General features: G+C 37.6%; 1 protein-coding gene across 1 annotated transcript in view; it reads left to right on the top strand.

Moving 5' to 3' along the window:
• Nucleotides 1-6,593: 6,593 nt before the first annotated feature.
• The window catches only part of THBS2 (thrombospondin 2), a 33,011-nt gene continuing 11,697 nt past the window's right edge, over nt 6,594-27,907 (top strand). The window contains exons 1-15 of the mRNA XM_042817205.1: nt 6,594-6,661; nt 7,697-7,771; nt 8,646-9,202; nt 10,682-10,766; nt 13,912-14,108; nt 14,846-14,986; nt 15,255-15,351; nt 16,400-16,570; nt 17,387-17,563; nt 19,103-19,276; nt 19,736-19,863; nt 19,967-20,119; nt 21,106-21,324; nt 24,740-24,847; nt 26,474-26,633. Coding sequence (XP_042673139.1) covers nt 6,655-6,661; nt 7,697-7,771; nt 8,646-9,202; nt 10,682-10,766; nt 13,912-14,108; nt 14,846-14,986; nt 15,255-15,351; nt 16,400-16,570; nt 17,387-17,563; nt 19,103-19,276; nt 19,736-19,863; nt 19,967-20,119; nt 21,106-21,324; nt 24,740-24,847; nt 26,474-26,633 — 2,449 coding nt within the window. The 5' untranslated portion in view covers nt 6,594-6,654. The remainder of the gene's footprint in view (nt 6,662-7,696; nt 7,772-8,645; nt 9,203-10,681; nt 10,767-13,911; nt 14,109-14,845; nt 14,987-15,254; nt 15,352-16,399; nt 16,571-17,386; nt 17,564-19,102; nt 19,277-19,735; nt 19,864-19,966; nt 20,120-21,105; nt 21,325-24,739; nt 24,848-26,473; nt 26,634-27,907) is intronic.

Below are 27,907 nucleotides of genomic sequence, written 5' to 3'. Positions count from 1 at the left end.
ATAAAGCAATGTCCATAATACAATACTGTTTGGTTGACACGATCCTATGCCATGACCTGGTTACCTCTTTTAAAATGCACAAACATGCACCAAATCTGCTTTCTATCATGAAGGCAGATGACTAAATGCAATTGTGAAATAGGTTGTCTAATGATCAAAGAAGATCTTGTGCTGGCCTCCTTTTATAAAGCTCTTAAACACATTTCCTTTTGGCTGTGTGTTCAAACTTACATAGACTTTTGTGATGCAGAAGTCTGATGACTTTTTAATTACATCTGGGACTGAATTTCTAAGAAAATCGTCATCCTAAACAGTCCAAATCTCAGAAAAGAGCAATAATTATCTTTTTGTCCAACAAATAATCTGAAATCATTTTGTTTTGTGGCAACAGTCTTTCTCCCATGGATCTGACTGTTGGAAGCCATATGGCTAAGACAGTTGGAAGCTACCGATTCTCCTGGCAGAACTAATCACAGAAGATTTATATTATAAGATCAGATTATGTCCTAACAGGAGCAGAAATTACTATTGCATGTCTAAAAGAAAGATGAGAAACATCTTCTCGACTGAGATGGTATGAATGATCAGTGAACAACTTGTGTACCTATGGCTACAACACTGGCATCATTAGCCAGATGTCTTTCCGATCTGTGGGCTGTGTTTGAACTACAGCCACCGTACAATAAATTATTGCTGTTTTTCTGTGACATGTTAAAGCTGTCAATCTTCTGATAATTTCAGAGAAGACTTTTAAACAAGCCACAGCAACAGAGAGACACATGACCCAAATTCACATCCTGTTCACAGTAGGCTGATGCACGCCTTATACTTAGGCCATGTGGTATAAATAACCTTGTCCTCCAATTATGTGACACTCATCAGCTCCATTCAGAAGGTTGTTTGAGAGATTCAAAGTAGTAGTTGGCTGAACATATTCTACTCCGTAGTCCATCCATTCCTTATTACTGATGCTGCAAAAAAGGAACACCAGTTTGGGAAAAGAAATTGAATCATTTCCATAGTGAAATCCATTCTTGTAGAGGCAGCGTCTAACTTCACTTTAAAAACAAAGAGCCTGACATAGAAATTCTAAACAAAGGCCAGCAGTTAGATTTTTATTAATTACTAAAAATATGTTTTCCTAAAAACAAAGAACCTCAGCTTAATTTTGGCACACAACATATGCACGCAAGTACTCGTGTTCCAAATATTGCACTAATTTACGTATACTGGAAATGAATCTAAGAAAATCGTAGCATCAAGACAGCACTGAGTAATTTAATAATGGAAACAAATCACTTATCTATCTGTGACGGTGCAAAGATTAAATAGCTTTTAAATATATAATAAATTTTTGCTATGTTTATTATGTTGACAAAGGCTTTTCATTAAATTTAAAACTGTGGCCTCATAGGGACTTACATGTAACTACAATTTAGTGCTGTAGTTATTATTCAAAGATGCTGCAGGCAATATGCCTTGCTGCTTACTTGATCAAAAATGTTTCTTCAAGATCAAACCTGAACAGGACTATAGACCGTCCACTAAAATCTTCTTATCACAGTAAAGTTGTATAAGTCATATGGAACACTGAAATGTTAAACTGTGTCTTTAAAAGGAGCAATTTGAAACAGCTGTTATTTTTATAAAATTCAGTGGTACAAATATAATTTTTTCACCTTTAGTCTATAAAGAAATTGAAAAAATAACTGCACATAAAATACTATCTCTAATGAATTATAGAATTAAAAATTAAGTTCTACAAGAGCTAAACTTTTGAATAAAGAGCCATCCAGGTGATCAGACAAGTAATTAGCAAGCCACCTTGGAAATTTGTCTGCAGGTCATTAAAGACATATGTATTTTCTAGATACTTTCTATATATTTTCAGTGATTATTCAATATTATATTAACATTTATTATTAAATTAATTGAGGATTTGGATTCAGAAGAATGAAGAAAAATAATAATCATGGTTCAAATGAAAAGGCAAATGCAAGGCCTGTTGTAGTTTCTGATTACAAGGTCAACGTGAACTACATGATTAATCAAAGTAAACAAAAGTGAAGCTACACGTTTTTACCCAAAGTGAGTTTAAGCTTCAGCATTTTTAAACTAGCATAACCCAGTGGCACTGGTTTTTCAGTCAGTGAAAAAATAATAATAAAATATGGCAATTATTTGCTCAGCTTTAATCATCATAGTCATTATCAAGCCACAGCTGAATGAAGCTCTGTTTCCCAGTTAATGTCCCACAGCCAGCTGTAGTAGTTTCATGAATTGCTTTCTTTCATCTCCTCTCTTCATCCTGTGGGACCTATGACTCCATTTGTGGGAGTTTTGCACATATGGAGAGATATCAACCCCCTAGACTATTCTCTGTGGTTTTCAATTTTTAATTTTTTTTTCACCAATTTCAATTCTTTGAGTTTCTCATGCTTTTTTTGGTCTCTTGAGAATCTGTGAGCACCTTGATTCAGGGATGCACTGTACTTGATGAGATCATGCTTTGATTTTGGCCACCCTCAAGCTCCTACAGAAGAATGGAAAGCAAGGAAAAGGGTGCAGATACTTGGGGCCTAGATAGCAGGGAGTGAGCGTGGTAGAGGCAGCTCCCCACTACAGTCAGCACATCCAACAGTGGGATTAACCTGAACTTCATGGGACAGATGTATGGGTAAACAAGGAGATGATGATAAACATCAACATGGGTCTCTCATAAAAATCCTTTTTAGATTGAGATCATTCAAATATTTACTGTAATTTCTTAAGACCTCTGAAAGTGTTTAGTATTTCATTTCTAAAGTGAAAAGGCAGTTGGTCTTCCAAGATAGATCTCTCACTTCCCTTCTCGTATCTTCTTTTTCACCTCCTACTGAAATGAATGACAGCTGATCATCTGAACAATTTTTATGAATTGAGCTGAAGCACTGAAGGCATCATTTTTATTACATTCATTTGCACCTCAGGTAACACTACTAGCAACTTCAATGTGCTTTACTTCTCAATATGAATTAAAATCTAAAAGATTTGAGAGATGGACTGTATTTGAACACAGGAAAATATAACAGTTCAAATTGCATTTGGCAACCAGAAAACAGAATACAGCAAATAAAACAGAAATTATACAATTACAGTCCAGATAATAAAGATAGTCTTAGCTGTATGAAAGTCAGTACTGCAGTGATGTATGCTTTTCCTCTTATAAAAAAAATGTTTCCTGTTTTAAGTTTCTGGCCATGAGTTAGGGCTCCCTTTCCTGCTTGTTCTGTAAGCTATTGTAGGTTATTAATTAAATTGCATAGGAATTGGTTTAGCTGAGTTTTAAGCTCAGTCATCCAGCTAACACCACTGAATATGCTTTTATGTATAATCGCTTCATTGAGTATGAACTACGTTTGTAAATGGATGATCCTAAGATTTCCCTCTCTGACAAGATTATTGCAAAAGTACACCAGGTAGCACATGTAAAGCCCACAGCTGTCTTGTCTGACAGAAAATGCTGGCACGTGTAATTGGACGTATTTTATACCTGCAACTTATTTAAGGAAGGTTGGAAATGAAACACTTCTCCTTCTGAATCAATAATAATAATGAAAAATAATTTTAAAAAGGGAAACTAAGTATCTGATAACAATATCAATTTATCTTGACTGCTTTTGCACTAGAACTTAGACTAACACATACATAAAGCTTTGTCAAAAATAACTTTCTCCCCCATCCTACATGAATTCATTGTCCCCAGTGTAATTTATTGTAGTGTTCAAACTGCATTTAGCTGGAGTACTTTCAGCATGTCATTTTTGGAACCACCCAGGTCTTTCTCCCTATCAGTAATTTCTTGCTCATGCAGAAATCAAATGTCTGAGTCGCATACTAATCTTAAGTCATCTGTTTCATTTCTGTAACCCAGTTATAGTTAGTTATGAAAATTAAGCCTCACCGTGCAACACACTGATTATGTATTCATTTGGAAATTGGAAAAAAAAACAACAACCTCCACTTCAACACTGAATTTCGAGGAACTTAAAAGAAAAACAGAACCGAAGACCACAGCTGTTCCAGCAGCACTTGCAAAGGAAGTCCAGAGATTTCCAGATTTCAGGGCTTTCAAGGACTGTTAAAACATTCAATCTAACCTACATAGTGGAGGCATGAATTCCCACCCCACTGCTCTTGTATTAGTCTAACTGGTAGCAAGCTGCTTAGAAGCGGCCTGTTGTTCCAGGGGCAATATTTCTCCTATAAGCTTGTGAAAATTATTACATTTATGATATCTGTTTTTTATGTCATTTTTTACTGAAATTACATAGGAAAGCAACTAATTATGCTGCAGTTAATATTATTTTTTAATCCAGAGATTAGAAAGTTTACATTTACTATAAAAGGTAAAATACCAAAGAAAACCATTCATTTGAGAACTATTGTTACCTCATTAGTGCTCCTAAATGTTAGCAAATCTGACTTGCTCTTTATCACACTCTACAAAACAAGAAGGAAGACTGATAAGAGATGTGAATGTGATTCTAGTATTTGTGGCTAGCAGGGGAAAGCAGCACATGTATTCAGTTCTGTAAGCTTTTCAGTCAAGAATCCTATGATGAAAACAATGTTTACTTCTTTAAAGTTGGCCAAGGAAAAGTAAGCACTGAGCATTTTCACAGTCATAGAAAGAAGAGAAGCAAATCTGTCTCCTCAAAGGTCATCATCTTCTATGTAAATCACTCAGCTTGAAACAATATGCTATCAATCTTTCATTCCTGCAACACACACACAGACAGAAAGAAGGGTAGCTGGTTAAAAGCAATCGGGATAAAATTTCTCTCTGCTTTGCACTCTTTTTACTGACTTGAAAATCTGCACTGTAGAAGGTGATTTTTTTATATATGCATGTAGTAAGAGTAAACTACTATCTCAGATACCTCCTGGGCCTCTGAAACTCTTTGCTGCCCTTTCTGCTCCAAGTGTAAACCCGAAGCAGATTCCTGAATACAATCATGCCAGTCCTGTTCAAAATCCTGTGGAAAATGCATTGCACAGCCACATATATAAAGACTAACTTAATGTAGTGGGGGGAATGAGTAAACGCAGTAGAATTTGAGGTTTTGTGAACTTCATTAGCTATTTTTTAAAAATTCTTGAGGTTTAGCAAAACTGAAAACCAAATGTCTTAGGAAGACAAAAAAGCCCTCTCCCTCCTTGCTTGGCTCAGACCCCTGGACCTGCGAGAAAGGGGAAAGTTCCTTGGCTCCCACTACCCTGCAAGACCAAGGCCAGCCAAATTGGAAGGAGCTTCCATGGCAAATGGCAAAGCAGTGATGCTTGCGTTGGCATTTTCTGCTCTAGTGACAGATTGAACCTTTTGAAGTCTTCTGTGTTTTGAAAGAGCAACATGTTTTCCTACTGGAATTTCAAGTGGTGATGACAAAGTAGGTGATTTTCTACACTTCATTCTCCGTACATTTTTATTTTTAAAGCAAACAAAAAAAAACATTGATGACATTTGTCCATCTATACATTTGATGGGCTCTACCCTCTGGTTTCATCTCACTTCTCAGAGCCCAAACCCACACCTCTTCTCATCAGCTGCAGAATCCTTCCACAGATGTTGTGCAAACGTGCTTCCAGCCTCAGCAAAGCAGGGATCCTTCTCTTCCCGTTTGAATTCTGAAACTTTTCTGTGCTGCAGGGCAGGACCCACCACGGGTAATTCATTCTCTTGGTCCACACTGAGCAGGCTTGCTGCTCCACAACAGGACAAATGATGAGTCTGAGGGTTGCTTTGGGAAGATATTTTCCAGACTTCTGCAGTTTGGGAACAAGACGTGAGAGACATGTTTTGTGTGCTGGTTGTATTAAACTGAGGCATGGCTCCGTTCACAAGAAGCATACCTCGGACAGCCTAGTGCCAGGTCAAAGGGGATCAACGCTCCCACCAGGACAATAAAAGGATGGAGTGCACCCTTGAGGAACTTCTGATTGGCTCCCGACGGGCACTTTACCAACTGGGTGACGGTGCCCAGTTGAGTTGCCAACGCAAAGTAAAAAGAAAAAAAGGTTAAGGAGAGGGTTCTGTGCAGAGGAAGACTGAGCTTTGCCGCAGTACAAGCCTTCAGCTGCCGACGTGCAGGGCTGGTGGGACAGCGGCTCGGGAAGCCCAGCGGCGGATCCCGGCCGCGCACGGTGCCTGGCGCCGCCTCCCGGGGAGCTCTGCCGCGCCGCCCGGCCGCGCTCCACCGTCCCTAGAGCCGCCGGTAATCGAGAAGCACAACACCCCGCCCCGACCGCCTCTTCTCTCTTCTCTCCTACCCTCCCCTTCGCTCCTTCGGGGGACCCAGCCCGCCTCCCGCACCGCCCCGACGCGGGGCGGTACAGGGCAGGGGGACGGGCCGCCATCGCCCCGCAGGTAGGCGAGGGCGGGCGGCCCGGCGGGGAGGGGGCGGCAGGGGGCCGTGTCACTGCCGCCGAGGAGCTAGCCGGGGGCGCGCCCCGCCGCCGCTGATTGACAGCGGGGCCCGGCCCGCAGCCTATAAAGGCGGCAGCGCGGGGCGCGGGTCCGCGGAGGGACGTGCGACGGCGGTAGGGCACCGCGATCCGCTCCGCAACGCCGGCAGCGCCCCGGGAGCAGGCACTCTCGCCCCGTCGGCTCTCCTCATGCCAGGTGAGGCGTAAGGCGCCGCGTCTCTCTGCAGGCTGATGCAGCTCCGGACAGCTCTCCGGAGGCAGCGTGCGTGCCTCTCGAGTTCTAGGGGGGGTGGAAAGAAGGACCTCCTGCCCCTGGGTGGGAGCTGTCCTGGGGGAACCCACGGGGAGCGAGAGCTGGGATTGAGCCGGTGCCCCGCGTTCGTCGATGTGCGGCTGTAGCCGTAGTACATCGAGGCGCTGAATGATAAGAGCTCCTGGAGATAAAAAGATCTGTATGAGAAAGGAAATAGGTGGTATCCTGAGCGCTTCCAAACGTGCGCGGAGTGTTGGGAGTGCTGATGGGTGCATGCAGAAAAGGGAACGTCTGCACGTTCAAGCTACCGCCGCCTGCTCCATTCATTGTGGGAGCGCACGCATATGGAGATGCAATTATGTGTCTTGCGGTTGTACAGCGCTGCAGGGCAGGAATAGCATCGTGTTGAAAGGCGCTTTCTCCAGCTATGATTGGGTACAGTACGTTGTAGGAATGGATAATGATATGTGTATGAGAAAGAGGAGTTTGTCTGATGATACTGGGAAAGGTCCTGGAAGCCAATTCCAGTAGTCAGAACTGGCTGATCTTTATAAGATCCTGTATCCTACAACGAATTGCAGATGAACAAGAAATTTCAGCGTTTTGATCCAATGTGAAGATGCAGCTACTTATGTGTTGTCTTATGCAGTGCTATGTGGTGGTATCTATGCCACATGGTAAAAAACACACATTTTTTTTTTTTTTTGGTTTTTTTTTTTTTTTTTTTTTTTTAAACTCCTAGGGCCATTTACATGGAAATGAGCCTTATTCATCATCCTTTTGCTTGATGTCATAATGCTTTAATTCTGGAATAAAAATAATCCCAGAACATGTATGACAATTGTTAGGGAATATAAAAATTTTGATTTCGTATGTGTAGTATTTAATGAAAATTCTGTTTATGGTGTATACTGCGGTTAATTAAAATATTTGTAGTTGATAACAATTATTTTCCTAATACTACTTCTTTATTTGTAGGAGTTATGCTGCAGAGGAGCAAGCTGTTGTGGCTTGCTGTCTTGATAACCCTGTGGGTTTCCTCAGATGCTCAGGGTAAGTTTTAATGCTTCTTAGATTAAGTCACAAACCTGAAATCTGGCTTAAATAGACTTGCCTGACTTACAGTGGACACAGTAATTCTGTAAGACTTATAAAAAATCTTGGAATTGTAGTTGCTGGGTCTTATTTTGATGGCTGCATCTAGCTGCTGCAAAATGGAGATTCCATAACTAATAACTAAAAGCAGTTTTCTATAGAAATCATTGATCAACACCTACGTAATCTCAGAAGTAATTGCTGTTATGCTTACTTCTGCCATGTAAATGTGTGGCAGCATAAACAGAATGGCTGAGTCGGCTGAATTTCTTGAAAAGGTGGAGGTATAGCAATAACTCTCTGCTGACCAAATGTAGTAGAATGTAAATTGGCATAATGCCAGGCCCTCATTTACATCTGACTTTTTGTCCTGAACTGTTAAAAAGCGCTTCTTGTGCTTCCTGTTTTCCTGTGGCCAGATGGCTTCTCAGAATTTGATTTTTATTAGGTGACAGTGAAAATACTGAAATTGCCTCATTCCTTATCCGTATACAGTATATATATATAAATATTTAATGATTACATTGTTACATGCATCTGCATGTGGGCTTGAACATACAGCATGTATTGTGTGCAAGTTTGTTTATACACTGCTCTTAAAATGTGTGGTTGTATGTAGAGTTCATATAGTTATGCCTACATGTGTAGAAGAAGAGAGTTATCATAAATGAAAATTACAAGTGAAAAATACAGTTAACTTGCATGTTAGTAAACTATTATAAGAAAGTATGGAGTTTACTAATCTTCACGTGTGTTGCAGTTACTAAGTATTGTGTGCAGAGTTGTGTTTCTGAAGACACTTCTCGTAGTCACGTGCTGTTTACTTTTTCAGATGATGTCAAAGAAGAGGAGAATACCTTTGATTTACTTCAAATCAGTAACATAAACCGAAAGACAATTGGAGCAAAATTGTTTCGGGGTCCAGATCCCGCTATCCCAGCGTATCGTTTCATTCGGTTTGACCATATACCTCCATTCAAACCAGAGAAGTTAAAAAAGATTGTTAAACTCATACGGCAAAATGAGGGCTTTATCCTTTCAGCCACCCTGAGACAGGACAGGCAATCTAGAGGCACTATCCTTGCTTTAGAAGGTCCTGGCATCACTGAGAGGCAGTTTGAGATAATTTCCAATGGCCGAGCCAACACCCTGGACCTCATTTATTGGGTGGATGGCTTCCAGAATGTGATTTCCCTGGAAGACGTGGACCTTGCTGACTCGCAGTGGAAGAATCTCACCGTGCAAGTAACAGGAGAGAACTACAACCTCTATGTTGGCTGTGACCTTATCGACAGCTTCATCCTGGAGGAGCCTTTCTATGAGCAACTGAAGGCAGAGAACAGCAGAATGTATGTGGCGAAAGGATCCATTCGGGAGAATCATTTCAGGGTAGGTAACCCGTAAGTTTCTGGTGAGGTAAGAATGTAGCTGCAAATAGTCACTGAAGATGCAATAGATGCAGTTTTGTTCTCACAAAGGCCCTTGAATTTGATGAGGTCCGAGGTATTGGCAAGCAAATTTTTCCAGGATATGTTTTTATTCATTACTGGATACCTATTGCATGTATTTGGGAGTTCCTGAAAATTCAAAGGACTGATAAAGAACAGTCTAAGACCAGGAAAAATGCACAATCTGTTTATGGGTGTTTCTATACAACCACCCTCTTTATTTTCCAGATGCAGGAACTTCTGAACATGTCACTTTTTTAGGGGTGTTTCTTGGAAATATCTTGTAGACTTGTTTATTTTGCACTATGTCCATTTTGTTCACAGAACCTGTCAATATTTGTTAAATTTTATTTGAAAAAAAAAAATCAGGTGAAGGAAGAGAAGAATTTTTAATAGAGTTGAAGGATATAGTGTTGTTCCCCTAATGGAATGTCTTGGTTTACCATTTTGAATAACCTTTCATTTCAATATCAAAGATAAAAAGACATTTGAAAAGCAGACAAGACCAGAACAAAATGTTTGGATCAGTCTGAAGAAAGTTTTTCTTTTTGTGGAAAAACATCTTGCTTCTCTTTTGCTTTAAAATTAAGCACATTCAAACTCTCCAGTTCTCCTATCAAATGAGAATTACGTCCTGTCCACAGAATGATGTGATCTGGTCCTGGTGCTCTAAGGATGGCTTCTTTACACTTAAAGTTGAAATCAAATTAATTTATGGCTTCAAAAATTTGAAAAGCGCTTCATTTTCTCATCCTGTTGTGCCATCTAGTTGTCAGTCAGAGTGTGACACGCTGGAGGCTGGTCCTATGGGTTGACTAGTTTTGGCAGGAAAGCGGGAAGTTCTTGGTCACACTTTCTCCCTCTGCCTCCATGACTACGTTTGACAGTCATGTGTACTAATGGAACTAGTTTTGGAGCTGTACAGTTTAATGGACCATTGAAATCTGCTATTAAAATAATTCCTTTCTTTTTTGAGATTTTTAAGTGAAACATACTAGTGTGTTTATATAGTATTGTATCAGGGTAGTGTCAGCACAATTGAGGAGAGAGCAAGGTATGATGCATGGAAAACTGGAAAATAATGGAGGTACAGTGGGGTGGGAACTTCAGAAGTTGGCTTTGACTTCACGGCCAATGTGTTATGGAACTACAATGTAAAATGCACTCTATGGAAATAGAGATTTGAGCTCATTGCTGATGAATTACTGATTTATTATGACCTATTTCAGAAAATACCTAACTTGTTGCTTAAAGTACTGAAATTGTATATAATAAAACTATCAATATATGTTTTTTTCATGCCATGGAGATTGTTTTATCTTGGTATTAATCATGGCTAAATGCTAATAGTATGGGCTTAAGATAGTATAATCCCAAATTGATAAAGCTGGTTTTTATTTATATTTTTTTATTATTACAGGGTCTTTTGCAAAATATTCATTTAATCTTTGATACTTCCATAGAGGATGTTCTACGTAAAAAAGGATGCCAGAGGAGCCAGTCAAGTAAGGCTTGCTTTTTTTGCTTTTTTTTTTTTTTTTTTTTTTTTTTTTTACCTCATTAAAGTTTTTCATTAAACTTTAAAAATGAGAATGCCATTGATGACATATTGTAAAGCCATGAAACAGATCTATTTGAAATTTTAGAGGATTCTTACTTGATAATGAAGAAGAAAGCAAGATTCTTTTTGGTGGTAAAAGGAACATGCTTGTTTGCTACCTTGAGATACCATTCCTACAGTCCAACCTACTTCTCTAGTTCATGATGGTTAGATTTATAACTCTGAGTATCTGCTTTTAAGTTGAGATAAAAATCTATCAAGCAAAAAAAAATTAAAAAAATTAGAATTGCATATGCAGATATCTGTATTTTACCATGAGGAAAAATCTCTGATGCTTCGAGCACAGAACTAAGAATATTGCTTCTGACTAACGCTCCTGAGCCTCACTGGGTTCATGAGCAGGTTGGCAGTCTTAAAGACAACTAATTCCTCAGCAGTGAGTTTATTGAATGAAAGAGGCTTTTGGTTTGAATCCCAGAAGGGTTTTCATCAAACCAACCAAGGCAAAATAAGAAGGAAAAAAAAAAAAAAAAGTAGTTATGGAAGGCATGTGTATGACAGGCTACAGTATATTCTATTTAGTCCCGCTCATGTTGACCTCTCCAGGAGGTGAGCACTCTGTGTGTGGGAGTTTTTTGGATTCATCATGACAGTAATGAAAATTTGTCAAGTGTGCATTAAGGTTTTGTAGTAGGTCTAATGGGAGGTGCTATTCTGCTTTCCAGGGTTTGTAACTGGCAGCAGTTCAGTAAGGGCTCAAAGATAACTGATTCCATTAGAGGAGCGTGGTGTCTGTACAAGGCAGTCAGGACTTCAGTGTTTTATATAAAACTCCTTTCATCTGAAATGCAATTATTTCTTGGTGAAGTGACAGAAATAAGACATTGAGCCTTTTAAGTTGGGTGAACGCAGCATTTTTCCTTGCTTGTACAAACCCCAGAAATCAAGCAGTACCAGTGTAAACTTCTTCAGAGAGAGACAGAGATTCGAGTTTTGTAATTAAAAATTTCTGAAAGGTATATAAATACACACTTATATGTATTGTATAAGTGTGTATGTATATGATCAAAAAACTAAACCGCTAGTGGAAGAAAGTGCTTGAGAACTGCTGCAGAAAAAAATAGAAAAATAGAACGTATATTTAGATCTAATTGTAATCTGAATAAAAGAGATGGTTTCAGGAATTAAGTAGAGTATCTTCAAATCTTTTGTGTTTTTATTTGTTGATTAATACAAAGGAAGATTGTTTGTCCAAATGTTTTGAAATATTACCAAGCACAAATGGAATGTTTGAGTACACTATTTCTACTATAAATGAGAAGCCAATGGGTGCCTAAAGGGATAATTGAGTTCTACATGCTAACCATATCTGCTATAATGCATATTTCATCATGTCTGTCAATTACCAAATTTCAGTTCCAGTAAACTATGCAGATTTTGTTTTTATCCTTCCTGGGAAATGTGTATAGAACTATTTCATAAATAATATTTTCACTTTACACCGAGATAACACTTCAATATGGAAATTGCTTATCTAATGGCAGAAGAAGGCTAATGGTATGCTGTGGTTTGAGGCTATCAGAAGGACCTGAGAAGGACATATTTGACTGTGGTTTTATAGCATTACCCATTCACCTTATCACCGTTACAAAGCTATGAGTAGTATGCTAGTGACCACAGAATAAATAAGTATTTTCCCATTTGTATTGCCCATCCACTGAACTGAGGTACAAGTGCTGAAGTGTGAAACTCTATGACAGACATTATCAATGAAATGCTACTGCTTTTTCAGAAATGCAGTTGTGTTTCTCTAATGCATCTTATTCTAGTATGAGGTGAGGTATGATGAAATGGTAGCTTGGAACTGCTGTTGAATTGTGTGTAGAAAAGTGTCTCTGTAGTGTGGCAATTGCAAATACTGTAAGCAGGTTTTGCACACAATGGTGAGTAGGACAGATGATAAAAGTGTGCCTGAGTGTACACATCAGTAAAATTCCTTCTCCAGCTAGATCAAGAGCATGATATTTGCATATGTGAGAGAATGTACATTCTGCTCTTCTGGTTTCTCATTTTAAGGATAATCATGTGGTCGTTAGGAAATTAGCAGGAAGCCAGCAGCAGAAAACTGGTTTTGCAGTGATCCCCAGGCATCTTCTTTAAGTTGCTGCCAAGTAACAGTAGGAAGTGTGGATTTAGCTCTTCTGACATAGTTTTGGTTTATGTTTCCTGCTGAGATTGCATCTTTATTAATGTTCTTAGAGTGTTCCGGTCAAGGCATACTCCATGTTGGCTTGAGAAATATGAAATGAATGACCTGAGAAGTGCTATGGGGGAATCTGAGAACCTTAGTGTTTCAGCGTGGTAGGAAAACTGCATTCTTTCCAGGGAATCAAAAAGCAGTTAAATGGTTACGACACAGACTTCTGAATCATTATGCGGTATATCAGTTTTCTTCCATCCTATAAGTGAAGGTGGACAATTACATAAATGCTGGAACATTGCAAACAGTTTGTTGTAGTCCCTGGCTAGCAGTAGATTCTCCATGGCTAATAGAAAAGCACATCAAACCAAGCATCTTAAATGTGGTTGTGACAATTTTTGAATGTCATCTTATTGGTTAGTTCTTTTGGACCAACTAGACATGGGATATATGGGCAGCACCTACCAGCAACTTTCTGGTAGACTTTCAACTGTTTTTTTTTCTCTGCATTGAGGAAACATAATAAGATTTGGGGAAGGAGGAAAAAAAAAGAGGAATCTTTCATGGCTTTCAATAGATGACTTTGACTTTTTTTTTTTCTTTTTTTTTTTTTATACTGTGTCCTTTACTTGCACTTAATTCACAAGTGAATATGATGCAGTACCAATGGTGTTTTAGAGTGAGGACCGTATAAAGCAAAGCTTGGCTCTTAGTTTTGAAAAGACAAAGACTATAACTGGAACCATCTGACATCTAACCCCTGTTTTATTCAGGGTATAATACGGCATGAAGCTATTCCATGGTTACCAGTTTGTGACTTTAACAGGAACTGTAAACTGTGGGAGAACTCTGTATATTCATCTCTTCTTTTTCATTCTCTTGCAATTAGCTGAAGTGAACACCATCAATGAGAGCACTGAAATCCTTCACTTGAGCCCTGCTGTCACAACTGAATATGTAGGTGAAAAAACAGAGAAGAAGGCTGAGTTCTGTGACCGGTCCTGTGAAGAGCTGGGAACAATGTTCACTGAGCTCACTGGCCTGCGCATTGTGGTGAACAATTTAGCTGATAACCTCCAAAAAGTGGCAAGTACCTTCAACTCTGAAAAACTTAACCTTTGCTGTAATGCTTTGCTTCATACTGGTAGATTTGGGGTGGTTAACAGAGCTATACGTGTTTGGATAGCTACGCACTGTATACATTAGACACATTTTCCAAGTAAAAGTAAAGTAGTTCTTGAGTATGAGTTGTTAATGAAGGCTTGGTTTTAACTGATTGGGTTTAAAGGAACACAAGCACATGCGCTCTTACACAAAGTAAGAAATCTAGTCTCTAAAACATACTCCAAGGATGGAAATTGAAAGCAAGCTGTAAACTGTACCTTTAGAACATTGTTACCATTCTTATACTATTTATGAATATATCAGCAAGTAGCTACACGGAGTACCAAAACTATAAGTGTGTGTGGAATTTTGATAGTTGAAGTAAGGTGGTGACATTTTACTGAAATTTGCCACTCTTCTTATTTTGGATAACTTACTATCTTCTGAAGGAAGTTTATTATACCATTATGTCTCAAGAGTAAAATCTTCCCATCTAAAGGAAGAAAGTCTCAGAATGGATTTCCCTTGGTACTATGTGAACTTATTTGTACTGTTAGCTTCACAATATTGCTGTACCTGAGATCGCTATATTTATGTATGAGTAAATATATAGAGTTCTTAACAGAAAAATTAAATCTGCTAGTGTTTCTTAGTTTTGGTACGTTTAAAACTGTTTGCTTACAAAGTACAGTAACTTTTTACATTTGCTTCATTTCTAGTCTGAAGAGAACCAAATTATGTGGGAATTGATTGGGCCTAATAAAACACTCAAGAACCAATCAGTTTGCTGGCAGGATGGCCGAGTCTTTGCAGATAGTGAAAGCTGGATTGTAGATAGCTGCACAAAATGCACCTGTCAGGTAAGGTCTGGGAAATACTCTTTTCTGCACCAACAAGCAATAGGGTTTAATCCAGTTTGACTGTCCAGATCTGGTCACATTTACTGAGGGCTTGGCCCAAACTTTCTGAAACTTACTGCCTCCCCCCCCCAAAAAAAAAAAAAAAAAAAAATTATGTCCATGCCATTTAGAATAAATACAAATTCTACATGTGAAACCTTCCCCATAAGCTCACCTTCATTTGTTTGTCTGTGTGAGCATATCAGAATATTCTTTTCTTTTCCTGTAGGACTCTAAAATTGTGTGCCAGCAAATTACCTGTCCACCAGTTTCTTGTGCTGATCCATCCTTTATTGAAGGTGAATGCTGTCCAATCTGCTCTCACTGTAAGTATTTATCTAAAGAAAAAGATTCTACTCTCTGTTGATTTCTTATTTCACTACTAGTAGGTCAGAAAGGTCAAAATGAGATGAAGATAGGTAAGAGAAAATCGGATTCATTTGTATACAAGGATTGTATGAAATAACTGTTGCTGCTTCCAGAAGCTACCTTCTGGAATAGTTTTTCTCACTTTAGTCATTGTATTGGTATATTGCTAACAAGCTGGTAAATTACCTAGCTTAGTCAGATGCTGAAGGTCAGATGCATACTCCTCCTGAGTTATGTTTTCCAAGGCTGAACACTGTTGTGTGTTTAAATTGGTTTACAGTATTATTGTGCATTGTTATTTGTTTTCTGTACTGCCTAATTGAACAGACTAACATAGAGTAGTGTGTCTTTTTGCTTGCTTTACTTATGTGAAACAAATTGACAAGGTTTGTTTAAAACAGAATTGCAGGCTGTGGACTATGGAGTAATGCAAGTTTCAGTGATTTAATTGCGTGACTTCAGTGTCAGTTCAATATCTTTTTCTCCTTAGTTGGACGGATCTGTTACAGAAGAGAACAGCTTTACTGTTTTGTTTGATTAGATGTTTTAAGTAACAGTACAATAGCAATATACTCAGTTTTTTTACTTGGTTAGAGGAGAGACCATGATCTTACAATGTGCTTATGATCGTTTTCGTGCTAATGTTTTGTTTAGACCCGATGCCACATCTCATACTGACCTATTTGCTAAAGGCAGGTGAGAATTGAGTGTTTGTCTCAATGCATTCTAAGATAAAATATCCTTCTTCCTCTAGAGGTTTGTGCCTTTTGCAGTTACATTGCATGAATGGGAATTCCAGAAATACATAGCATTAATCTGGGCTAACCTCTTACTACCTTCAACCATATTTTCCTAACTTTAGTGACAACCCAGGAAAGCAAAATTAGAAAGAGATCTAGAGGTCAAAGCATATATAATACACAAAAAGAGAAGTAAAAATTTTCCAAGTAGGGTAGTAGAAGCAATTTTCAATGCTAAACACTTTTTGTACCTTTTACTTTGAAGCTGATGATAGTGAGGAAGGCTGGTCACCCTGGTCAGACTGGACAAAGTGCTCAGTTACCTGTGGCTCTGGGACTCAGATGAGAGGAAGGTCCTGTGATGTTACCAGGAGTGCTTGTACAGGCCCACACATTCAGACAAGGATGTGTAGCTTCAAGAAATGTGACCATCGCAGTAAGTAATACATTTCTCCCTTTCTTAAAAGTTTCTTTTCATTTCTCAAAGCAAAAATAAACTTACCATAAGTTGTCTGTGAACACTTGCTAGTCACTAAGTATATGCATAACTCTCATTAAGTTCTTTGTTGTGTCTCCCCTTTCAATATTCTTCTATTTACTGTCAGTTTAATTTCTGTCTGAATTCTGGGCACTCTTTTGAATAGAATGATAGTAGGTCATCTTTTCTTTCACATTACAAACTGGACTTTCTTGTTTGAGGTCAGCATAAAGAAAATGGTTCATATTTGTGATATGTGAGAACATAGATATCTTCTGCTGTTCATTCACAATTATTGGCCTGTTTCAGGAGCTGAGTAGAGTTTAGGAATTCAGTAATCATAGAGGACTTCTGGAAAGTATGAAACTGCTTTTATATTTAAGGCACGTAGAAAAATCACAATCTTTACCCAGAGCTTTAGCTCATACTGTTGCAGGTAACTGCTGTATGCAAGCTATGTGATTGCCTAAGGTTGTTGCTGAAGCTGCTAGTTGTCCAAATGTGCATTTTATATAAATATTTGTTCAATTAGAACAAGCTTACTTTTATGTAAAATGTTTAACATTTTAGTGCTCTACTAGTCATTGAGATTCTTAAGAAAGCTGCACTTGAATGGCCAAGATGAAATGCTGGGATTTGTAAGAGATAGTAGTAGGAAAGTAAATGTGTATCACATGTGGCGTAAGACTGATTGGAAGATTTAAGTTTACAGGTGGAATTGTATTCCTACAGCAGGTGGTGTATTTCCTTGAATTTTGCTCTTTTCTCTGGCAGTACGTCAAGATGGTGGTTGGAGTCACTGGTCTCCCTGGTCCTCGTGTTCAGTCACCTGTGGAGTAGGAAATATCACCCGCATCCGCCTCTGCAATTCCCCTATTCCCCAGATGGGTGGGAAAAACTGTGTTGGAAATGGGCGTGAAACAGAGAAATGTGAGAAGGCCCCTTGCCCAGGTAAGTCTGTGGCCTTAAATCCAAGTGACAAAATAGCATTCCATTTGAACTTCTTCGTTTTATACAACTCTAAATTACAATGAATTTTTATGACGGAAAACATAAATTACAGCTTAGAGGTTGAAACGACATTTATTTGCTCTAAGTTTTGAGATTTCATATCTGGTTCAGCAGTTAGTGGCCATAGAAGTTGTGGAGGAATCAGGAGATCCTGTTGCAGATCAACTGTTGCTGTGTAGTCTCCTAATATTCACAGCTGATCTCCATGTCTTAGTTTGCACGTAGTTACTGTTGCTAAGCTGTCTAATGATGTTTTTAGAATGAATGTAACAATGCAGTCTGAGGTTCTATAAACCTCCCAGGTTATGATTAGGCATTAAGCATTAACAGAGTGAGAAATTACCTATTTATAGCTCAGCACTTTTATTGTTGCACAGCAGAAATACTTTCCATCTGCAATGAGGCTGGCACTACATATTAGGAAAATACATAATCCCCCAGTAGTCAGACTACTTTGAATGTATGCATAGATACGGTTTATACATATGCAACACACTTTTTTTTTTTGCCATACTATCATACTTTTGTTCCTCACCTACATGTAGTAATCTCTAAAGAGATTAGTTTTCATTCCACTCGTTCTCTTTCCTAGGAGTTTAAATATATATATTTTTTCCTCACTTTGTTTATGTTTCTTCACTCCCTTGTCTCTTTCATTTCTACTCTAGGGATATAACTTTGAAATTGATGCCAAGCTTTTATCCAGTGTTAATTAAATAGCTTTTTTTTTTTTTTTTTTTTTTTTATCTACTTGTGCCTGCAAAGTTAGCAACTATGACAAAGATTAATCAAGCACACAAAACATTGCCCTTGGCGTTTTTTTTTTTTTGTTTTTTGTTTTTTGTTTTTTGTTTTTTTTGCAGTGCTAAGAACAAAGATGTTTTCATTTGAAGATGTTTGTACTCTTGAATTTTCCTGAAATGATGATAACAGTCAGTGGGAATGTACCAGTATAAATTGTGCAGAAGAATTGTACAGTTAAATTACTTATAGTGAGTTAGGCAGTACCACTGAAGATAAACTGATGAATGAGTTACCAAATAAGAATAAAAATATAAATGCTTCATTGAGCATAGTTAAGTCTGGAGGTCAGGTAGGCCTCAGCAGAAGTTTGTGTACTGTAGATACATGCTGCTGTCTGTACAAAATCAAAGCTTAGAATGGAGTTTTGAAGCCACTGTACTTGTTCTGATCAGCTTAAGTGGAAATGCACCATGCCAGTGGGTGCTATGTGCTGTTTTGTATTATTGGCCAAAGATGCCTATAAAGCAGTTGGGTATTTTTTATTTGCTTGTTTTTTTCTAAAATGTTGTTAACTCAGTGTAAGGCTTTGTCAGCATCTTTCTTCCTCTGTGTGTAGTGAGAAACTGTCTTCAGTCAGGGATCTGAAGAAAGGAATGTTGTTGTTGGCACTAATTGTTGTTGCCTGTGTATTGCCTGTGATGCTCTTCTCCTTTATTCTATCTCCACATATTCTAGTGAATGGCCAATGGGGTCCTTGGTCTCCATGGTCTGCTTGCACTGTTACCTGTGGAGGAGGAATCCGTGAGAGGTCTCGCCTCTGTAACAGTCCAGAGCCACAGTATGGAGGAAAACCGTGTGTGGGAGATACTAAGCAACATGATATGTGCAATAAGAGGGATTGCCCAATTGGTTGGTATTTAATCATTTCTTATTTAGTTTGTCTACTTATCATTGCTTTTGTTTCTGCAGTGGAAAAATCTTGAATTAATGATTACAGAAATACAAAACTACAGAAATTTGCTAATTAAATCTTTGTTACAGGAGGGCACCTTTATGTTCTCTTGTACTGTTTAGTGCAGTGGGATCTTACATGTTCTTGATGCTGGCTTCAACGATGCACTTTTCAGTCAGATCCTGAAAGTTTGTTGCACGTTGAAATGAATTTAGCAATCTGCAGTATTTTCATAGCAAATCAATAATATATCAAATGCATTTAATGACTTCAATTTGTGGGGGATTTTTCTTGTGAATTGGCTGTATCAGATGTGATCTAAGCTAATGAATAGAGAATAGCTGTTTCTTAGGTGGTCTTATGTGCCTTGCTGTGCTCCTAACTCAATTTATGCTTCTTTTTTGTGTCTTTTCCAGATGGTTGTTTGTCAAATCCTTGCTTTCCTGGAGCAGAATGCAACAGTTACCCAGATGGATCTTGGTCATGTGGGCCATGTCCAGCAGGTTTTCTTGGCAATGGCACAGTCTGTGAAGATCTTGATGAGGTACTGACTTTGTTTTCATTAACATATGGAAACTGCTGTGAAGATTTAATTATCTGGGAATTACATGGGCATCTAATTGGTTTCTTTCTTCCCTTTCCTCCAGTGTATAGCTGTGTCAGATGTTTGCTTTAAGGTGAATCAGGTCCATCGCTGTGTGAACACGAATCCGGGTTTCCACTGCTTGCCATGTCCTCCACGTTATAAAGGAAGTCAGCCCTATGGAGTAGGGCTGGAAGTTGCCAAGACAGAGAAGCAAGTAAGTGATGTTGAAGAGAATCTTATGGCCCAGAAACTGAGTAATTCTCACCAAAATTATCTGAATGAAAAAGTGATAAACTTGTGTGCAAAACAAAGATAACATGAAGTAGACAACTCCTGAACTCCTGTTCCTGGTTACTTTTTTGTTTGTGTGGCAAAATACCGATTTTTATTTATTTATTTATTTGCCACTGTCGATAAAATGTCAACAGTGGGCATTTGGCTGTTTTGCACTGCTTTGTCTTGGGGTTATCTACCAACTGAGGATATCAGGAATTGAAGAATCACGTTACTTTCATGAGAAAAGTATTACTGTTAATGTGGATGTCATCAGATATAGGTCTGAATTCCAAATTCCATTCAGCCAACACCTATCTGTGGGGAAGGATAGAAGAAATTAGAAGTGATATTAAAGATTGTGGTTTGATAGATAGGACAAAAACATTAAAATAAATGCCATGGGATGCCCCCTCTCTGCTGCTGAGTAAGCTTGTGGTTAGTTCAACGTATGAAGACTAAACATAAAACATCTGCATAAGATTCGCAGATCCTGCCAAAGAAAATAAGCAAGGCGACTAATCTTACTTGAGGAGGATGTTAAAAACTCATTAAACTTGACGTTTGATGCAAGAAAAAAAAAAATGTAGTCCTTGCATACCAACAGCTGGACTACTAAAGTAAACAGGTGAGTATAGTTTACTTTGTGGACATCAATGACCCATGGAAAAGAAGTGGATGGAGTTCTGAAAATGCCAGCTACTTCAATTTCTTCTGAATAATAGCCATATTTTTCCTATGTTTCTTTTACTTATTTTCTCTGTACTTATTGCCCGAAGATGTGAACTGACAGCAATGTGACTTGGTAATAAAAAACAAAGTTGCTGTTTTGAGCAACAAATGACTGATCTGCTTTTGACAAAACTGAGGCAGACAGCTGGTGGCTGCAATTGTTATGTGTCAATGAGTATGCTTTATTTGCTACAGGTCTGTGAACCTGAGAATCCGTGCAAAGACAAGACACACAGCTGCCATAAATCTGCGGAGTGCATCTATCTAGGCCATTTCAGTGATCCTATGTACAAATGTGAATGTAGAACAGGTTATGCTGGTGATGGACGCATCTGTGGTGAGGATTCAGATTTGGATGGATGGCCGAATAATAACTTGGTCTGTGCTGCTAATGCTACATATCACTGTGTGAAGGTAGGTGTTGAAGTTAAACCATAACTGAAGTTTCCCTTTTTTTTTTTTTTCTAAATAGTTATGAATGATAGCCATCAGCATCAAGCTGGTGGTGATCACATTTCAGTTTTGGCTGTTATAGTGTACTTATTTTCTGGGAGATTCTGAAAATTGTGTATTCACTTAACACTGTATCCAAAAAGAGATTTTTTTAATTGAAATCCAGAGTTGGGTTTTTTCCTGTTTAGTATACATAGAAGGCCTATGAGTAGAGTTAATGTACTGAATAGGAGCTGCCACAGCTAGCTAGAACTAAACAATCTCTGGTGCAGGTGAGTAGGAAATCCTATCTGCAAGGCTTGTTATGAGATCCTGATAGTCAAGTAAGATCTATGCTTTTGAATACTACTTTGAACTAACCCTTCTTTTTAAAGAGTTACATTGTGAAAACAAATTCAGAGCCTGAGATAAATTTTGGCAATAGGAAACAGAAATGAACAAATATTAGTAACTAGACAGTTTTCTTAATTGCAAAAGCTCAGTGGAGGAGAACAGGAGGTTCAGCCACTCTCCTTTCAGAGATATGGAGTTACAGCTTTTACCCCTTCTAAGGGAAGTGACCTACCTGCCATGCTGACTCTAGACCTTTCTAGACTGTTCTCTGCCCTTTCTGTCTAATCATAGTACTGAAAAAGGAAAGATTGCTAAGCAAACAAATTGGGAAAGCCTGAGGGAGCCTGAAAACCAGCTATGTGTAAGTTTTGCACACGCTGCTTATCGTGGTATGTTCCCTGGGACTGGATTTTGTGCTCATCTGAAATGTTGTTATTCTTGGTTTCCTAGCTTGGTTTTTCTTCTAGCAGGAATTCCTGAAAAAAGGTGAATATATTTGTGGGCCTCATTGTGATGAAGTTACTCTGCTGAACAAAACTGGGCTGGAAGTTGTTCCAGGTCCACTGGTTTAAACATAAACCAAATATCTGAGATATATTCAACTCAGTTCTGAATGGTCACCTCATTGTTGGTTGAAAGGCAGGCGCAGCACAGAGGAGCATGCATTCTTAAAAGTAGCAAATCAAGTAACTGGGACAAAATAAGCTATACCTGAAGGTGAATGGTTAGATTTACATACCTATGAATTAAACGCAGGCATCAGTGGATTACCTATATATTTTCACTCAGGCAAGTTCTCAAGTAATTTTATTGAATCATTTGTGGCTTCAAGGGCGATACTTAGTATTTCAGATTTGTTGTGTTTTTTTGTTTGTTTGTTTTTCACCCAGAATGGAAGCATTTTGGTTTCTCCAAGTTAAAGCAGTCTACTTCTAAATTGTTATGAAGTACAAGTGCAATAATGTTAAATTAAAAAAGGAAAAAAAGGGAAAAAGAAGTGCAAAAATGAGTGGTTTTTTTTTTTTTTTTTTTTTTTTTGGTTGTTAACAATAGGAATACAAATCAAGAGTTTGAAATCAGGTGGCTTAAGAGAGTCAGAAGTTACCTCTATTAATCCAGCTGAAGTTGTGAATTTGGCCTTTTTTTTAGCACAAGGGAGTTTGAGTTTTAGTAGGAAATATGGCTCAAACACTGAATGTCCTCATCCTCACTGATGTCTACTCATCGTGTTTGCAGCCAGTTCAGCAATTGCAGTTCACATACTCATTCTTAGTTCCTGTCATCAAGATTTGCAGCATGTTGACTCCAGATGTAACACAAATGATTAATTTTTACTAAGTGCCCAACATACCGAACCCATTCAGAAAAACCTGTTCCAAAGATTAATTGATTAATTCATGTTTTCTTCAATTTGTGTGTTGATCTAGTAGAAACATTTAGGGGGTGAAACACATTGAAAATTCTAGGTATTTTCGGATTGTTGTATTCATTACAAAATATCCTACTTACTAAAAGGCAACCAAAAACTACTTTGAGTTGTTGTTGTATGAAAATTTACATACTGTCTAAGCAAATCTATATGCATAAAGCAAATAGTTGTAAATAATAATAAAATCTTAGCAATATTTGTTAATGTAAATCTATTTCTCATTCATATGATAGTTAATCTTTTTTCCGTTGTTACTGTACCAACATAGAACTTGATTAACAGATGAACCAAAGAAACCTAGTTTCTGGTAGGTTGAGTTCCCTGGAGCGAAGCGTGATGTGTCTAAGTCTTCTTTTTAATAGCTAGTAAGAGGCTTTTTGAGTGCACTGATTTGATCTCTTTCCTCTACATAGCTACTCTTTCCTAAAGCTTATGGGATCTGGCTACCCTTGAGGTCTTTGCGCTACTACTAGATTTGTATGAAATTGGATTCAATTCTATGGAGAGTACAGATGAACAAACGTGTAGATGCAAACATGGAAAGCAATTGAAGAAGCTTTGACTGATTTTTTTTTTTTTTTTTTTTTTAATTATTTATTTTTTATTTTTTTCACTGTTCCCAAAAATACAAAAGAAATAGAAAATCATTTCATATTACTGGATTGATAGTAATCAGTACTGAGTTGGACAGTCAAGGCCATCTATAACTATTTGATAAAAACGTACCATGAAAAGGTTGGAGTTACATTATGGTTTTCATACTTACGATGAACAGTTACAGTTTTCTTCCTTGAATTGTCTCCATTATTTGAACTGCTGAGATTTAAAAAAAAAAAAAAAAAAAAAAAAAAAGGGACAGGGAATATTACTGGAATATTCATGTATTACAAAAAATACTTCTGCAGTCTGTTGGCAAATTCTGTTTTGGTGTGAGATAAACATGGAAATACTTGATAAGGTTTTACATCTTATATTACACTTTAAAAATACAGCTTTATTCACTTAAAATAATAATTCTTTGCAAAGCTCCAGTACAAAATAAATACATTTTGCTTTGTTTTCAAAGCTCTGGCTGTACAAGAGAGCAAAGCTGTTCTTTTTTAGGACAGTTGAAAGGCCCGTTTTCTAAAACCCTTGCTTACAGTGTTCTCCTTATTGCTCCGTACTTCTTCATTCCAGTAACTTTCCATATGAACAGCTGTTTCTGAAGATCATCTCCTGGCTTGTGTAATTTTCTGGCAAAAAAACCTGTTCATTTTATATGTAATCTTCAAACATACATCACCAGCTGTCTATAAAAAGTTGATGTAAGTGATCGTGTGTGCGTGTGGTGTGTTTGTTCTTTGCTAGAGATTTTCATCTAAAATTTACTGGGAACATCCCTTTTACAGAAGGAGAGCTGGGAAACAGAATGATTTGCAGATGCGTTTCATTTACTGTACAATATGAAGGCAGCAAATTTACTACTATCTTTGGCAACAAACACAGATCCTTTAAAAAGTATTTGTGGATGACTGTTTGCTTTCTAGCCTGTGGTGGTGGCACCATATCTGCACTTCTGTCCAGACAAGTCATTCTGACATAATGTAAAGATCAGTTATTTCTTTTGATCAGGATAACTGCCCCCTCCTGCCTAACTCTGGCCAAGAAGACTTTGATAAAGATGGCAAAGGAGATGCCTGTGATGAGGATGATGACAACGATGGTGTTGAAGATGACAAAGTAAGATGCGTTTCTGTGTTCTCTGTACTTTTGACATAAACATCCGTTTCTAATTACAAGTGATGACTTGATTATTGTTCAGAGCTTCAGCTAAGTTACTCTGCGCTACTTTCCTTGAATGATACCTGCTGCAGAGTAAAGTTGTTGCATCAGATGAGATGTAACACTGGGAAGAGCAAAACAACCCAGGGAACCTGAGGCTGAGCTAAGTTCTCTATATTGGCTCTGAGTTCAGTTGTGTACATGAAAACAACTTGATTAAACTCTTTATTTTGTGATGAGGAATGATAGCTCTATTTATTTTAAAAGCTGATAGATACCTGATATATGGTGGAAACAAGTTATAGTAAGTAATGTAACTATAAACATAGAGAGCATAAAAGAGAAGTGACAAGAGGAAAGTGAAAGCATGAACAAGGCTTATTATCTTTTAAGTATGCCCACAAGATTGAAATCTGTATAGTTGTGTTACCTGAAAGACAGGTGGTTAATCTAAACCTCTTATTCCTTTACATTAAGCAAATGCACAGGAGTATCTTTCATTGTGCTTTTTCTGAATATGTTTAGGTTAAGATGCATGAACTGCTATTAAAAAATTTTAGTTGTTTTCAGTTACCTTCACAAGAAGCCTAGATGCTCTGAGGTAGACTGTAACTACTAGTTCAGTTTTATGCGCAGTATAAAATTTTTATTTGTCCTCTATCATCTCTTTCAGTGTATAAAATGTGTGTCTGAGGAATCTGAAATGTTGATCTAAAAAATAGTTTCCTGGTAAAGGTTGTTGTTTCTTGTTTTCACAGAGGAAAAGTAGTCTAAAGATATTTTCAAATTACTCCCTTTAGATTCCACAATTTTGATCTTCTCAATTCCACTGCTTTGATTTGGCTTGGTGAGCCTTTACTTCTACACAGAATACTTCCTCAGGGCTGTGCAGAAGACCATTTGTAGTTTGAAGATGCATGAATCATAAGAAATCTTATTGTACCAGACTTCCAGCATAGGGGTTGAACTGAGATGTAATTTTAAAAGTTCCACTAAAAGGAGTGGCTCTAGGGAAAAATATTTTGGATCAAAGAGTATTTCATTTAAATTTTGCTTTTTAGCATCTTTTATACTTTATCGTATGCAATATACCCACAAAAATCAATTCTTGTTTAAAATTAAAAATCAAAACATTTGATTTCAGACAGAATATTGATACTAGATTGCTCCAAAAAAGTCAGAGTATTAATTCTTGTTTTTTCCAAAGAAAAATGCTGCTGCCGTTGGACTGATTCTGCAGCACATCCTGCTTTTGAAAAAATAGCATGTACCAGTGAGATATTTTCATTGAAATTATGGAGTACAGATCCAATTTAAAATGTGTTTCTCTTCTAGTGATATACAGTATGCATTTAGCATGCCTTGTATAAAAACACGAAACACATAGTAAGCCTGGCTGTCCAGAAACCATCCCATTAGCACTATGATTTTCAGCTTAGTTACAGTTTGTCCAGTGGAAAAATCACATATTTGTGTCTTGATTCATCTGTCCAAGATGAATAGGAAGATTTACCACCAAATGCTCATGTGACCTCAATTCAAATTGTGATTTATGTTCTTAAATGTTTTATTTCTTCTCTCTAGGACAATTGCCCTCTTCTGTTCAATCCTCGTCAGTTTGACTATGACAAAGATGAAGTTGGTGACCGCTGTGATAATTGCCCTTATGTGCACAACCCTGCACAGATTGACACAGATAATAATGGGGAGGGTGACTCATGTGCTGTGGATATTGATGGAGATGGTATGTTTTCGGTTTTGAGAATTAAGTTATGTGCTATGAGTACGCTTTGATTTGTGGTTATTGAGACAAGCTGCCTGCTTTACTATGTGAAATAAAATCAAGTCTAACTGCTCAAAAATGCCAGAGAAAACTAAGGTTCCTTTGTCATGTGTTAGTATAATGTCCCTAAATGAATACAGTGAATACTATTGAATATAGTGAATACTATTGAAGAATAAATCACAGCAAGTCTTCTGTCAACATAATCTTAAAAAGAAAGTCTTTTCTTCATCTGTAATCCAAAGTAATCTGGGTCTAATATAAAAGTTTTGTTGACCTTTCTCCTTTTGACATTTTAAGGAGGGAGAAAAGACTTGAATATCCACCCAGTTAAGACAATATCTGTAAAAAATTAATCTGCTTTTCTTTATGGAAACATTGCAAAATCCATAGGAATCCAAATATGCAATTCGTTTTGCCTTGTAATTTTACTAAAGGTGTTTAATTCATGTACAAGTACATGTCTATGTGAACCAGATTCCATCAGAATAAGGACAGGAAAATTATTTAAATATTCTTTTAAAATCAGTATCCTTACGGATTCTCATAAATTAAAAAATACCACAAATATTATAAGTTGAAGAAATCTGGTTTTGGATTTCCTTCAGCAAACATAGAAACATTTGGCTGCTTGGCTGAACTGATCTTCTAAATGTTTTGACTCCTTTCATCCTTCATATCATCAGGTTCTTAGTAGTACTGCTCATGGGACTTCTGCATATCTGCTTGGTAAAAAGAATGCAATTGTATGCTATTGGCTTAAAGACTACAGAAATATCCAGGGAATATTAGTGTAGGAGAATGGCCTTGTGTCCTTTTTGGACAGATAGGCCTATATATCTTGATTTTGTCCATTGTATAATTAGGTTTCCTGAGGGAACATTTTCTATTGAAAATTTGGCATGCAGTACAATAAATTATGCATGTGTTCTGGTAAAATGAAATAATTCAGTGCTGAGGCAGCTAGATGCTAATGCAGTTGTTTCTGTACAAAACTATTCAGACATTCCACCATGATATAACTATGCATTCTTTGCCATTCCTTATAGTGTTCGCAAAGGAAATACAAATCAAATTAATTAAAAAGTACCCCACCTCTTCAGCTGTTTGTTCAAGGAATGTAGAATCTATGAGAAAAAGCTAGAGTCATAAGTTTTAGCCCTTCCATTAGTGAAATATGCTGGAAAAAATGCATATAGGAGTATTTACCATAAAAAGAAAAGTTATATTGATGC

Source organism: Centrocercus urophasianus, unplaced genomic scaffold, assembly GCF_019232065.1.
Source record: "Centrocercus urophasianus isolate 14NV4802_14NV808 unplaced genomic scaffold, USGS_Curo_1.0 seq_10, whole genome shotgun sequence".
Taxonomy (NCBI): domain Eukaryota; kingdom Metazoa; phylum Chordata; class Aves; order Galliformes; family Phasianidae; genus Centrocercus; species Centrocercus urophasianus.
The sequence above is the reverse complement of the archived record's forward strand: the minus strand, read 5'-3'. Positions and strand labels throughout refer to the sequence as shown.